General features: G+C 35.0%; 1 protein-coding gene across 1 annotated transcript; it reads left to right on the top strand.

Annotated features, from left to right (window-relative positions):
* The first annotated feature begins 208 nt into the window (after positions 1-208).
* LOC120226351 (integrin binding sialoprotein) lies at positions 209-14,549 on the top strand. The gene is made up of 7 exons (XM_039224540.1): positions 209-272; positions 2,988-3,055; positions 3,145-3,195; positions 3,291-3,368; positions 7,802-7,867; positions 12,787-12,954; positions 13,550-14,549. The coding sequence occupies exons 2-7, from the start codon at positions 3,002-3,004 to the stop codon at positions 14,075-14,077; spliced, it is 945 nt and encodes a 314-aa protein (XP_039080471.1). The 5' UTR covers positions 209-272; positions 2,988-3,001; the 3' UTR covers positions 14,078-14,549.
* Positions 14,550-16,029: the final 1,480 nt, after the last annotated feature.

Genomic DNA, 16,029 nt, shown 5'->3' with positions numbered 1-16,029 from the left:
TCCACAATGGAAACCTCTTGGCACTAGAACCACATTTCATGTTTATTCAACTGAGTCTGTGTCTTGAAAAAGTGTTGAAGTTTGGGGATTTTCTGGTGAGAATCCACATTCTGACATCACCTTGTCCAGGACAGTGATTGGCTGTTAGAAGGCAAAGAAGAGTTTATAGCCAGTCACAGTAAGCAAATGAGTGAGTGAGACAGCAGAGGAAATATTCAATCTGTGTCACTCACTCCTGTGAGCCTGTTTCCTCACTCCAGAACTGCAAAAGGGTAAGATTTAATATGACAACTTCATTTTCTTAAAATCAAACACTCCACATTTTATATCTCTGGATCTGGCTTTGAATTTTTTATTTAAATGTTGATGCTATTGCATTGTATAGAAGGGCTTTGTAATTTAACACTTGTTTCTCATTAAACTAGTACCTCGGATTTTAGATTCTTTCCAAAACGTTAAACCTATTAACCTATGCATGTAAATAAGTTTTTGATATTGTTCACATAAACTATAAAGCTACTTCCTATCTCTCCATCTCACAAATAACTTTCCTAGCTCTGATGTAGTCAAGATAAGCTAACTAAAATACTATTTTTCACTTGTAAATCTGCCTCAATGTATACAGACTTCTGCATAGATTATGCATAATCTATCCTTTAATTACATAAAATTTTTTTCAATATGTTATATATTTGGTTTTCAAGTGTTAATATCCCATATCTCTAAAATTAGTATGGAAAAATACATTGTACTAGAGAAATAAATAATGTTGGTAGTTTATCATACTCTCTCCAATGAAAACTTATAATTACATTTTCAAAACTATCCTTTAAGAATGTTTGAATTGTTGTCTGGGTTAGTAGTGGTCACTATAGACATCTTTGTTTTTTATGAATCATAAAGTAAATAAAATGAGATTTATGTAGGCAGTCACTTGCTGCCTTTTTATATTATTCCTGCTATGTTTTCATCTAGCTGTTCTTTTGGTTTGTTATGAGAAATTTATGTAATCAAAACCCTTTCTACAGTTCTATATACTTAAGTTTTAAGCTCTTTAAGACATTATAAGTATTCCAACTCTTTTCATAAAGCTGTAGAGCAATAATCTTCCCATTTGCTGGTGAGTCTGACCATGGGCGATAAAGTTCAAAGTATTACTTAAGCACCTCAGTAGCAATAAAAACTTATACAGATAGGCCCCCTCCAGGGCAAAGCCTCTTTATCATGATGTGGCCATTAAGAATTTTAATAAGTAGACAGAGCTGTGAGGAAGCATATAGGCATCAAAATCAAAAGACCCAGTCTGCCATAAATAGAGTGTGACTTAGGACCCAAGACACCTTCTCCAGGTTAAAGTCTTATTCTGTGTAATGTTTTAGTGTCAGATACTACTAAGGATGCCATGAATTGTGACTAACAACAAAATGCAAAATCAAACTTCAGAATACAGACTATATGGGTTTCATACACTTTAAATATTACTTTTCCAAATGTGTTTATAGGGAAATTGCCACCACCATTACATATTACTTTCAAAATGTTGCCAAAGCTGTCACTCTCAGTTAAGCACTCTCAGTTAAGTGTGTATGTCAGTGCAAGTGTGTGTGTGTGGGGGGGAGGGGGTATTAGTAGGCTTTCAGCTAAGTTTATTCAACTTCTATTAAAATAGGATTTTATCAAATAGAATAAAACTAAAGTAGGATACAATTTCATTATCCCTCTCTTTTTATGTGACGTATCTATGTGGAAGTGGGATCTCTGTATGGCTGCAAACCCCAGGATTGTTTGGGAACTATTCCCATTCTGAGAGTTGTATTTCAGAATCAATTCTTCCATAGACTTGAAGTCTCTATGATGCCTATTACCCTGACCCTGAAGAGCCCTTGATCCATCCTGTGACAGTCTCCCACACTAGTAATAGAAAGCTTGAAAGGAGCTGGAGAACAAGCTAATTTGAGGAAGTTTTCCCCTGATATCCCAAGGTGAAACTCTGATGAGCTCTTCTCAGAGAATCATTCTTAGTCATGGCTGTTTGGTGCCACATGCTATGAGAATAGTATTTCACGTATTATGGATTTCATATACCAAAAAACCAGTTTCTTCCTAAGGTAAAAGTTTTCTAAAGTAATCTCCGGAAAATTGTTCCTATTTCTCATCTTACAAATAAACTTGAGATATACATATATATCGTATAAATAAACTTGATATATATATATGTTGGTTGTACTATATGTGTAGGTTGTATATATACATATATACGTATATACAGGTTGTACTATATATGTAGGTTGTAAACATCTGTGTGTGTGTGTGTGTGTGTGTGTAGGTTGTACAATCACTGATATAAAAGCAATCATATAAATGTATTCAGTTTTTACTTAGTTCTCAATTATAAACAAACAGGTCACATAATAACAATTCAATTCCTTTGCTGATATTCCTATGTCAATGATATCAGGAAGCCTCTCTGCCTCAATGTGAAGTACACTAGGCATTCAAGCCCCTTACAGTAATGAAATGGTCTGCCACTGACAAATCACAGCAGATAGGTTAAAATCAAATATGGAAGGTGCCTGGGTACCTCAGTCAGTTAAGAATCTGACTCTTGATATTGGTTCAGGTCATTATCTCACAGTCATGAGACTGAGACCCCATATCCCACGAGCCTGGGATTCTCTCTCCCTCTCTCTCTCTGCTCTTCCCCTGCTCCTTCTCTCTCTCTCTCTCAAAATAAGTAAACTTTAAAACAAATGATAGATAGGTAGATAGATAAAATCAAATATGGAATTCAAGGTTAAACAAAGTCCATTTTTACTACTTAAAAAAAGGGAACAATTTTGAAATAAAGGCTAGAAATTTGGTCTTAATCAAAACCATAATTGGACAGACATTAAAACAAAGAATTGGACAAATTCTTCTAGTATGAGTAAAAACAGTTACATTCTTAGTTTTCATATATATTAACTTTACCACTTCATTAATTCCAGAAGCAATCACCAAAATGAAGACTGCTTTAATTTTGCTCACCATTTTAGGAATGGCCTGTGCTTTCTCAGTAAGTTCTGTATTAAAACCCTATATTTCCACTTTTGTCTTTTTATGTAAAAGAGACAGTATGTAATGATTACATGTTCTTTCAAACAGATGAAAAATTTGCATCGAAGAGCCAAACTAGAGGATTCTGAAGAAAATGGGGTAATTAATTTTAGCATACTTTATTGACCTGACTATACTTACTCTAGATTTATTATATGTTAAGCGTGAATCTATCATTTATTTTTTTAATGCAGGTCTTTAAGTACAGGCCACGATATTACCTTTATAAGAATGCCTACTTTTATCCTCCTCTAAAACGATTTCCAGTTCAAGTAAGTATAAAAATTAATTTTCTTTCTCACCCATTATCATTTAAAGGTAATCTAATTTAACTATAAAATGTCTAAATTCAACTCTCACTGAAATTCAGCCAGAAAGACTTATTACAAAATGTTTGCTTTTAATATAATACAATAAAATTTACTCCTAAATTCTCTTCTAAAGCAGAGATATACACACAGCGAATAAAACAATTTGGGCCCAATCTAGAATGATGTAATAAAAGTGAATACCTTGGTACATAGAGTTCAGGTATTTTGGCCAAGTCACTGGCAAAATGGACTTTACCTGTTGTTGACAACGAAGTCAGTGAAAAGGCCACTAATTGTCATATTATAGTTGAGTCAAAACTGTCAAACAGCTTTTTTGCATCTAATAATTTAGCATCCTTTAATAGGTAAGGAAAAAATTGGCATCCTAAACAGCAGAGATCATTTCAAACAGCATTCGTGACTGCTGAAGATTTTCTGAACCTCTGGCCTATGCTGGTCAGTAGAGCAGGATGTCAAACACTAAAGCACAGCTGTCACAGAAGCATGATTCAAAAACTCAAGAGAGAAACTCATGAAGTGAACTAAAAGCTTGTGAGAAAAACATTCTTAAAATTTGTAAACAAAAAGGAAAATAACAAATACTAAAAATAAGAATTTCTCTTTTTACTGGGTTCCTGGTGAAGAAGGCCTTTGAAAACTAGAGGGTGTGGTGTTGATTTAAAATATTCGACAAACCAGAACTGTGCTATTTTTATTGCTACATAGTTTGGGTTCAGGACACCAATTATGCACCATCTGACCCAGGATTCCTGGGACACTACAAGTAGTCAAGATGCTGAAATCGATGCCTCAGCACAGTGGCTTGGCAGAGCGTCCTACCGTATGTTGGACTAACCCATTTCTAAATAATATAGTGATAGGAAATGATAATCCTAAAGTATTTATAGCACCATAATAATTATGGGGCATGCAGAGGGCCACAGAAATATGAGCATAGATGATACAAGAGTTGTTAGTTTTCAAAACCATCTTCATTTCTTTGGTATACCTCAGGACCACAAATAAACAGTGCTCACTTAAATGTCTGCTTCATTCTCTTTCTTAAACTAAATGGAAATGGTAATAAATTTAAATTTCTACCTAGTTCCTCAAAATTTTTTTATAATGTTTTTATTTATTTCTGAGAGAGAGAGAGAGACAGACAGCATGAGCAGGGGAGGGTCAGAGAGAGGGAGAGACAGAATCTGAAACAGGCTCCAGGCTCTGAGCTGTCAGCACAGAACTCAATTTGGGGCTCGAACCCACGAATCATGAGATCGTGACCTGAGCCGAAGTCAGACACTTAACCGACTGAGCCACCCAGGCTCCCCCTAGTTCCTCAAATTTTCTAAAATATCAGGTACTTAAGAGATATTCCCACCTATCAATTTTTATAGACATATAAATGTGATCCAATTAAAATATCCATAGTGAAAAGATAGTAGGGGAGGTTCTATTTTTCATTCCTGATAAATTCAAAGTTCAAAGATCTTTAGGTGGATCTTTAATATAAAAAATTTAGAGAAATTATATACAGATAAGTTCCTCTCAACTAATGTGGAATTTGTAAGATGGTTGTATATAACAAGTATCCAATAAAATGTATGCCCCAATCCATCAGTCTGACCTAGTATTTATGATCGTTTCTTCTTCTTTGTAAAGTCTGATTTCCAGAATTTTCTCCTTTACATGTCTACATATATATTTTCCAGAACTCTGTATTATTTATTCTCTTAAGTCTATCAAGAATTTGGTGCCCAGATTGTCATCCCAAAATGTATTAGCTGTACCAGCTCTGAAATTTATGTTTTATTCAAACAAACCTGTGTTTATATATAATCATTTCTAAAATACCAACTTTCATGAAATATGTTATATTAAGTTCAAAGCTATCAACAATCTACCCATAGCTTATCTATCTGCTTGGCTATAGAGATAAAAGTATAAATAAGCTTAATACCCTAAGCATTTTTAATTGAGGAAATTATTTCTTTTAGGATTCAATTATTTGAATTGTTTGTGAACTCTTACAAGGCAGAAACTTTATATTTCTTTTATTGGACTCATCTCAGCTATCACGTGCTTGACACAGGGAAATTGCCTATGTTTCCAACTTCATCTCTTACTATGACCCTCATTTTCAAAACAATGCCTGAAATGTAATTTCGGGATTGAATAAATGGGAGTGATAGAAGCTGAAAGGAGTAATGGTTGTGTGTGTGTGTGTGTGTGTGTGTGTGATATATATTTTGACTTCCAGAAGAATATGACTTAGTTACAAATTGGAAATAAGGCACAAATGAAAGGAAAAAAAAGAAATGCCAAGATTTCAGGGGATTTCATGAAGGTCTTTTTTGTTTCTTTTAATTTTTTTTTTTTACAAATAGTTTATTGTCAAGTTGGTTTCCATAGAACACCCAGTGCTCATCCCCACAAGTGCCCTCCTCCATGCCCATCCCCCCTCCCCCCCACATCCATCAGTCCTCAGTTTGTTCTCAGCATTCAAGAGTCTCTCATGGTTTGCCTCTCTCCATTTCCCCCACCATTTCCCCCCTTCTTCTCTCCCATGGTCCTCAGTTAAGTTCCTCCTAATCCTCCTATATGTGCAAACATATGATACGAAGTTTTAAAATTGTTCTCAGTGTAGACACTAACTGAAGAGTCATGTAGTTGGGATAGCAAGAAAGCTAGAGGTGAGGAAACTTGTAAAAAGATTCAAACACTCTCACTGGGACAAAATACATTGCAGAAATATGCTGCCCTCTCTATTAACTAACAAACAGAAATGGTTTACATGTAATACTATGTTTTATTCACCCTCTGGGCTAAGGAAACACAACCCTTAAGGTCATGGCAGTGGAAGAGCAGGTCTAATTATTCTTTTTTCCACCCAAGGTTGGTTATTCTTGGATCAAGGGAATAAACATTCTCTTTTCTTGGGTGGAGGCCATGGCCACCTGAAGAATGAGCCATACAGGGACAACCCTGAGCAGGACTGGAACATGAGTACTTCCTCATATCTGATTTCTAAACCTGAGCTTCTTCTGCAGCTCTATTTTTGAAGACCCACAGTATTTAACTGGGTCATCAGAATCAAAGCTAAGATTTACAGGGCAGAAAATGACAGAATCTTGGGCTCTTGGGTGGCTCAGTTGGTTAAGCGCCGGACTTCGGCTTAGCTCATGATCTCACAGTTCGTGGGTTAGAGCCCTGCATTGGGCTCCGTGCTGACAGCTCAGAGCCTGGAGCCTGCTTCGGATTCTGTGTCTCCCTCTCTCTCTCTGCCCCTCCACCATTCCTGCTCTGTCTCACTCTCTCTCAAAAATAAATAAACATTAAAAATAATAATAAAAAAGAAAATGACAGACTCTTAAGTTGGGTATCCATTTATCCACCTGGTGCCATTAGGGGTAGTAGCAGAAAAAGAAGGAAAATTCAATTTATCATTGGAAGATGAAAAGTCTCCTCTGTCTTAAAGTCTGATAAGAGATGTTTAGGTTTATATTTCCTCTTAAAAAGTAGCAAAGGTCATTAACTTATAATTATATTTTTATACACAGATCCTTGGTTTAAAATATTCTCATTCGATATTGAGCTCTTTAGAGGGATGGCACTCTGTACCTTTTTCCTAAATGAAGAAGTGAATTAATTTTACTCTTATATAATTTTTACCTCATATATATAAAATCTCATTTATATATATAGAGAGGCTAATTTTATGGATTAGCTTTAATTAGACTGATAGATATGAAAAACTATATGCAAATTTAATTTTCAGTCAAATTCTAATTTAAATTCATCAGAAGAGCTCATTATTTAAGAGAATTATCCAGTAATAACTTTTATTTCATAATAACCCTAATCATCATTTCATTTATATTTTATAAAGAAAATAAAACAATGTGATCTACATATTGGTTCATTTGCCTTGAACTGGTTAGAGAAGTCACAACTGCTCTGGGCTTGATTCCTTCTCTGTAAAATAAACTGTACCAGATAATCCTCATGTTCTTGTAGGCTTAGGTAATTCTATGATTCATTGCTCTCATTTTTATATACAAAATGTTTTAACACATTTCCTATGCTTTGGGGGTTGAAATGCCTGTCTCATTTCAATATCTTGGCCATTATAAAGCTCCTCTTTCTCTCCAACCTCATTTTATATATTTCCAATCTCCTCAAATCTTTTTCTCAGATTCACATGAGAACTATTCTAAATAAATAAATAAATCAAGATGGCAATACTAATTAGTTTGAGTAAATATTCGAAAATATTTTGTCTTAATTCAATCAGCAGGAAATTTCCTTTGGTGTGGAATGCATGTGTATCCATATATGTACACATAAACTCATATATGTACGAATTCACAAACACACATATATATATATTTTAGAGCAGTAGTGATTCATCTGAAGAAAATGGAGATGGTGACAGCTCAGAAGAGGAGGAAGAAGAGGAGGTAAGGAATTTCTGCAGGATTTTTCAAAACAAACCAGGCAGCACTAAAACAAATAGGAAACTAGTCTACTGTAGTCTGGACTTAGCAAACAAGCCATTGCCAGTTTACCAGCTACCCACAGTCTTCTATTTTGGACAAGGAGATTATTTAAATTAGAATAAGCTAAAGTGACCTGTTTAAAATGCTATTGCATTTGGCATTGAAGTTACTGAAAGTGGTGCAAAAACAAAAATGTCTCCATTGTAAGTTGGAAGAAGTGTACATTTGGATAAAAAGAAAAAGGGGTAATATTCATATTTAGGTGGATAGCACGTGATAGTAAAAGACAAGTACCTAAACTCAGTGCAATACTTGTTTTAAGGATTGAACTTAAACTCAACTTACTAAGTGGGTAGTATATGAAAAGCTAATCATATCTTCTACAATGTTACTGTGATTCATCTGGGGTTTTTTTGAGCCACCAAGTAGGGTTGTTCTTTTAAATGGGAATTTCATTTGTCATTTTGCATAAAAATAAAATTTATGTTCTTACAGAAATGCAAATACTCAAGATGTATAAATGCATACAGTACTACATATTCTATACACAGTACTACAAAGTCCTCTATAATACTACCCATTAGTATAGTTAACAGCTAAAATTCATCTGTATATCTTGGAAATTGTGCTAACCTGTTTATAACTGGCACTCTTGCTCAAGAAAACATACTAATTAGGCACATTTTCCTGGATAGCCAATTATAGCTATCCACTGCTTTGGAGATCTTCTAAATTTGGGTATTCTTAACTGCTATTTATGAAGAGGCAATGACAGTTAAATGTGGATCACGGATAAATGTCTGCTATCTTGAAAACAAAATGGTATGGGAACTTTAAAAGTGACAAATAATTAGTTTGATTTTTTTTAAACCATAAAAGTATCATTTCCAGTACTATAACTTACCCTAATAGCTTAAGGGAAGACTTTACAAGAATATCAAGCCAGTACCAGGAAAAATGCCACCTACTAAATCCCACAAAATTTTGCCACGAGTTCCGTATAGTAATCTGACACAAGAGCTAAGCTGGGGTAATCTATTTAACTACAGCTCTTTGCTGTACAGTGATCACAAAACTGCTTTGCCAGGTAGATTTCCCAATTAGATTGCATACCTTTTGGCAACGGTTCTTCATGTTACAATGGTGGTTGAGGATAGAGGAAGTTAAAAACTACGATGAAATCACACGTGCTCAAAATTTTGCCAACAATCTCTGAACATTTACTATCCTCCCAAGACTTATCTGCAAACTCCTAATGACCCAGAGGGCAAGAGACCATAGGTTTCATCTCCAGTTTGGGAGAAACAGTACTGTATCTTCCTTATAGCTCCTCACACTGTGTAGCATATTTTCTTATACAATATATGGTGCCCAACAAATATTTGTAGTTTGGCTTTGAAAACTTCAGAGGGATAAACACTCCAAACATCATTCATTAAAAGTGATCATAGAAAAGCGGTTAAATAAATCTGAAGGCTTCTATCCTGAAGAGATTCTGGAACTTCCTTTTCCCCATTTCTTCCCTAAAATTTCATTGGCAAGTCAGGTTAAATACATAGCATCTCCAGGAATGGTACTCACAGGAGAGGGTGCTTAGGTATATTTTATATTTGGTGACCACACTTTTTTGCCACTTCTAAACTATTCAGCCTCACTTTAAAAAATCTTTATAAAAATATAATATATACAACACAATTATCATAAGTATACAGATCATTAAAATTTCAGAAATTGAACACAGTTTCAAAAAGACCCATATCAAAAAGCAGCATATGCTTTGTGCTCCATTTTTTTCATTAACCATACCTACCAAGAGCAACTGTTATTTTGAATCCTAACAGCTTTCACCCATTTTTGCATATTATATAAATGGAATCATACTCTCTTGTGTGTGGTCTCTTCTACTCTCAACTTCAAAGGTTAATTAATATTGTTCTACAGCTGTACATTGTTCATTCTTGTCAGTATCTCATGATGTGAATGTACCACAATGTATTATTCTTTTGTTGATGGACCTTTGGGGGCAGTTTCCAACTTTGGGCTATAACAAAGAAAGCTGCTATGAACATTCTAGTACTCCTTCTGGTGAACATATGCATTTATTTCTGGAGGCCAAAAGGTATGCATATGTTCAACCCAAGTTGATGCAACCAAAGCAAATGCACTGTGATCTCCCTCTATCAGTATATTAGTTGCTCCACATTCTCACCAACAGTTGCTTCTTTCAGTCATTTTAGCCAGTCTAGTGTGTTAATAACAGTTTTAAAACATCATTGCTAATTTTTCTATTCAAAAAGATATTTGAAGCTTAACCCATCAACAGACTGACCTGTTTTCCTTTTTAATTCATTGCAACAGAATATCCTTAAAGAAAGTATCTATCATGGGAATCTACCCCCAAAACCAAGAGCACACTTTTCACACTATATATTAGCCAATTTGACAATAAATTATATTTTTTTTTTTAAAAAAAGGAAAGTATCTAGGAGAGAAAGGGCATTGTAGGAGAAAATATCGAAGTTCATGATTTGAGTGTTTGGATCTTTACTCATGACCTTGCCACTAGTGAACTACCATCTATTTGACCCATGTGAGTCATTTATCTCATTGCATCTCAGGTTTTTCATGTGTAAAATGATGGTACAGGACCCAAATTGTATGTTCTACTCCAAGAATCTTTCCTCCTTCTGCCCTGAAAGGTTTAGTCTGTAGGAATAAAGCATAAACATGAATAAATAAACAGTATGGTGTTTGTGGGATATTTGACACAATTAACTTAAAGACTGTTTAGGGGTAGACTTTAGTAGCCTCAAGAGTTTATTGAAACATTGGAATTTACAAATTTGATGAAACAAACATATTCTTCTTTAGTCACTTTGTTTTAGTAATAAGGTAGGCTAAACCTGGGTTGTGTTAATTTTTTTTCTTTATATAAATGTTTATTTTTTTCTTCTAATACTTTGTTTTTAAACCTGTGGATTATCTTTTTTTAAAGTTTTTATTTAAATTCCAATTAGTTAACATACAGAGTAATATCAGTTTCAAGTATATAATATACTGATTCACACTTCCATACAACACATGGTGCCCATTACAAGTGTACTCCTTAATCTCAGTTACATATATAACCTATCCCCCCAAACAATCTCTCTTCTGGTAATCATCAGTTTCTTCTCTATGGTTAAGAGTCTGTTTCTTGGTTTGCCTTTCTCTCTCCTTTTTTCCCCTGTGCTTGTTTGTTTTTTAAATTCAACATATGAGTGAAATCATACAGTATTTGTCTTCCTCTGACTTATTTTGGTTGGCATAATATTCTCTAGCTCCATTCACTTCATCACAATGGCAAGATTTCATTCTTTTTCATAGCTGAGTAATATTTCATTGTGTGTGTGTGAGAGAGCATGTGCATGCGCATGTGCACACATGCACACATCACATGTTTTAAAGTCTTAGAACATAGGATGCCTAGTTAAAGTTATCTTAACATCATCATCTAAAGAGATTAGATACACTGAAATGAATTCAATTTTCCAGTACTTATTAAAGTAAATGAACTCTCTGTGTAGGAGTTCCTGGCCTTTTTTTTTTTTTTAATATTTTTATTTTATTTCTAGGAGAGAGAGAGAGAGAGAGACAGTGTGAGCAGGGGAGGGTCAGAGAGAGAGGGAGATACAGACTCTGAAATAGGCTCCAGGCTCTGAGCTGGCAGCACAGAGCCCGACGCGGGGCTCAAACCCACAAGCTGTGAGATCATGACCTGAGCTGAAGTTGGATGCTTAACTAACTGAGCCATCTAAGTGCCCCTGAATTCCTGACATTTAATATTGCTATGAATCACATCAGGAAATTAACTCAATTAACAAACAACTGCCTAGCAATAGAGTAAAGGCAAAGAATAAAAGGTTAAATAAAGTTATATAGTAAGATTAATAAGATTATAGTAGCATTCATTTGAGGAGTGTTAATTTTTTTAAAAAGATCATACAATAACATAATATAACCATTAAAATTTTCATGGAGTAGTTTCTTCATTGCACAGAAAAATTGATTGTGTGTCAAATGTCTAAAATCTTCTGAATACTGCATACAATACAAAACTGGCTTATCTACTGCTAGATAAATTTTGAATTAAATATGTTTTTTCTCTAAGTACACTTGAAAGCAAATGAAATATACTCACTTCTTTTTGGTAGTAAATAAGAAATGCAATCAAATTTGTTTGAAAAGAGAGATTTCCATCAAGATTCCTTTTTGAAAAAATATCCTAGGTATAGTGTGAACAATTCACATAAATCCTCTTCCTCAACAAAAACATCATAGTGCATTAGAAAGGGCTGTTTGTTTGTTTTTTAATTAGAAAGATACAGCTTCATCATGTATGAGAAGACCTTAAGCAAGTTATTTACCTTTGCTGACCTCATTTTCCCTTTCTTTCCAAAGAGAAAAATAATCCTACCTTCCAAGGCTGCTATAAGGAATAACAGGTGTAAGTTCTCAGCTTATTTGTCAGCAAATGTAAGAATTCATTTACTACCATGTTGTAATAGTATTGATAAGACTTTAAGAGCCTAAAGCATGTAGAATAAAATACCATGTAGTCTGATATGCTGAAATTATTACACAAACATTTTTGAATTGATTAAATAGAATACAGAAATATCTGAAACAGACTATGTGAGGTAAGTAGAATGAGATAACTTTGAGTTGAATTCTAAGAAGTGAGGAGTGCAAATGGCACAAGAGGAAACAGAATTGTTAACATTAGGTGATGAGCTGGCTGAGGGATATGTTTTTCTCAATAATGGCTCATGACTCCAATAAATGTTACTTTTTTTTTTTCCAACTAAACTAACTTTTCTTGCTCTGGATATTTTCACCAGGAGGCCTCAAATGAAGAAGAAAACAATGAAGAGAATGCAAATTCTGATGAAAATGAAGATGAAGAATCTGAAGCTGAGAACACCACCCTTTCAGCTACCCCTGGCTATGGAGAGATCACACCTGGAACAGGGGACATAGGTCTAGCTGCAATCCAACTTCCCAAGAAGGTAATGATTCCTCAAAAATGTTAAACCTGATTTCATTTCTTTACTGTAGTCTAAGGTTCTCTTGACACTATACACAAGAGTATTTCATATTATCTTCATTAACTCATTGAAAAAGCAAGAGCACGTTCGATTTCCCTGTTTACAAGTAAGGAAATACCTTTTCCCAGGCAAATTCTCTTCCCACGTTATTACACAGACTTTCCATATTATAACAGAAAACTAAGGACAAGCATCTTGACAATAGATAAAAGGTCCTGAAAGATGCCACTGCATCTCGGGGAAGAGGATTCTAAGACAAAGTGAATAGCGAAGCTATGGGAAGCATCTCCCACAGAGAAAGCTTATCTATCAAGTACATATTCTCCATCAAAACCCAATGACAAAAGTACTAATTCTGAATTTCTAAAACATTCATCAAAGGTACTAGTTCTAAATTTTTAAAATACTCACCAATTCTTTTGTAAGTTAAACTGGCTTCAATTCAAAAATACATCTAAAACAAGGCTGTAGGTAGAGCCTGTGTTGGATGAAATAATGGTCTTAAGTTTTTACATTTTCTTACCAAATGTGGGTTTTTTGAAACTTTCCCTTACAGGCTGGGGATAGAAAAAAGGCTACAAAAAAGGAGGAAAGTGATGAAGAAGAAGAGGAAGATGAAGAAAATGAAGCAGAAGTTGATGAAAATGAACAAGGCATAAACAGCACCAGCACCAACAGCACAGAGGTAGAAAATGGCAATGGCAGCAGTGATGGAAACAATGGAGAAGAAGGTGAAGAAGAAAGTGTCACTGAAATCAATGCAGAAGGAACCACAGTGGCTGGAAGGCAGGACAATGGTGGCCCTAAGACAACAACCTCTCCAAATGGTGGGTTTCAACCTACAACCCCACCACTAGAGTTCTATGGGACCACCCGACCACCTAGGGAAGCCACCACCACTGGATATGAGGAAGAGTATGAACAAACAGGTACCAATGAATATGACAATGGATATGAAGTCTATGAAAACGAGAATGGAGAACCTCGTGGCGATAATTACCGAGCCTATGAGGATGAATACAGCTACTATAAAGGGCGCAGCTATGACAGCTATGATGGTCAAGATTACTACTACCATCAGTGAAGGCCCAGCCTTGAATGAATTCATCCATTCTGGCATTTTGTGTGGCTACCATTTTCAAAGTTCAACTCAGGAAGGTGCAATATAACTAATGTGCATATTATAATGTGGAATGGTGCTACTGTTCCAAAGTAATTTTCTGTAATTGCTTCTGCAGGTAATGGGCTTCTTGTTGCTTTTCCCTGGTATGTTGTTGAAAGGTTATTATAAATCAGGGCCATTAATCAAGTGATAAACTCATGAGATTGAGTTCAATTAAATTTTTTGAGGTTGTAGTTCTATAAATGTTTTTTAACATGTTTGCACTATTATTAACTGCTAAAACATACTCTTTATGCAAGAAATGCTTCTATGTATTGGCATTAATGACACTATAAAGAAAATATGTGTAGTCCTTTAATCACATTGCCTATCCAATGCTGTATATTGTGTTTAATTATCATCTTCATGTATTTTTATGTGACCTTTATGTGTATTCTACCTATGGATTTTATCACAAATAAAAATGCAATCTTCCATATCTTATAATTAAGGAAAAAATGAGAGATTCGGAACGGAAAACTATGAGACTAGTGGGGAACAATGGAGCTAAAGGACAAAAGCTTATTTCTACTCTGGTTTAAAACTCAGAAGAACTAGAAGTATTCTATCATGGCTAAATGAACATAATTAAGATTTTGACATGCTTGTGGGCCTGGTCAACTTTTATACATCAGAAGAAGAATAGAGTTGCCAGATTTAACAAAAATATAGGATACCTAGTTAAATCTGAATTTCAAATAAAGAATGAAAAACTCCATAATAGAAGTATGCTCCATGCACAATTTGGCCTCTGTGAACTATCTGGGACATATTTATACTAAATAAATCAATCATTATTTATCTAAAATTCAAATTTAATGGAATATCCTATTTAGTATCTGGCAACCCTACTCCTTTTTTTTTTTTTCCAAATAGTTTATTGTCAAATTAGTTTCCACAAAACACTCAGTGCTCATCCCCACAAGTGCCCTCCTCCATGCCCCTCCCCCCTCCCCCCACATCCATCAGTCCTCAGTTTTTGTCAGCATTCAAGAGTCTCTCATGGTTTGCCTCTCTCCCTTTCCCCCTTTTCCCCCCTTCTTCTCCCCCTTGTTCCTCCGTTAAGTTCCTCCTAATCCTCCTGTACGTGCAAACATATGATATTTGTCCTTCTCTGCCTGACTTATTTCGCTCAGCATAACACCCTCAAGGTCCATCCATGTGGCTACGCATGGCCAGATTTCATTGTTTCTCATTGCCATGTAGTATTCCATGGTATAGATAAACCACATCTTTTTGATCCATTCGTCCGATGATGGACACTTAGTCTCTTTCCATGTTTTAGCTATTATGGAGAGTGCTGCTATGAACATTGGGGTACATGTACTCCTATGCATCAGCATTTCTGTATCCCTTGGCTGGCAACCCTACTCCTATATGGTTTAGGTTTTAGGTGGGGTAGGAGGTAGATGCAGTAGAAAACTCTTACACATACACACACAAGCACACATTCACACATATGTACACATCCACACACAAACACATATGCACACACCAAAGAGGACTGATATGCAAAGCCCTCACTGCAGTTTACACTTTAAACCTGAAAGCAAATTTCAAATGGGCATACTGAAGAAAAATTGATAGTGGTAAGGAATAAGAATACAAACATTCATTCATCTTTTTATTTGTTCACTTATCAGATGCACTGAACACCTAGTATTGAACCAGATAATGTTTAGACATTGGGCATATGGAAATGAAGAATCCAGTCCTCAAAGTGATTTTAGTTTGATAACTAACAATTATAAGGCATTACATGCATCAACTGTCTCCTAACTCTTCATTTTTTAAAATATTTTTAAATGTTTATTTATTTTTGAATGAGAGACAGAACGTGAGCTGGGGATGGGCAGAAAGAGAGGGAGACACAG

This window comes from Hyaena hyaena, unplaced genomic scaffold, assembly GCF_003009895.1.
Source record: "Hyaena hyaena isolate Hyena2069 unplaced genomic scaffold, ASM300989v1 scaffold_1666, whole genome shotgun sequence".
In the NCBI taxonomy this organism is placed as follows: Eukaryota; Metazoa; Chordata; class Mammalia; order Carnivora; family Hyaenidae; genus Hyaena; species Hyaena hyaena.
Note: the sequence above shows the minus strand (reverse complement) of the source record. Positions and strands in the feature narration are given on the sequence as shown.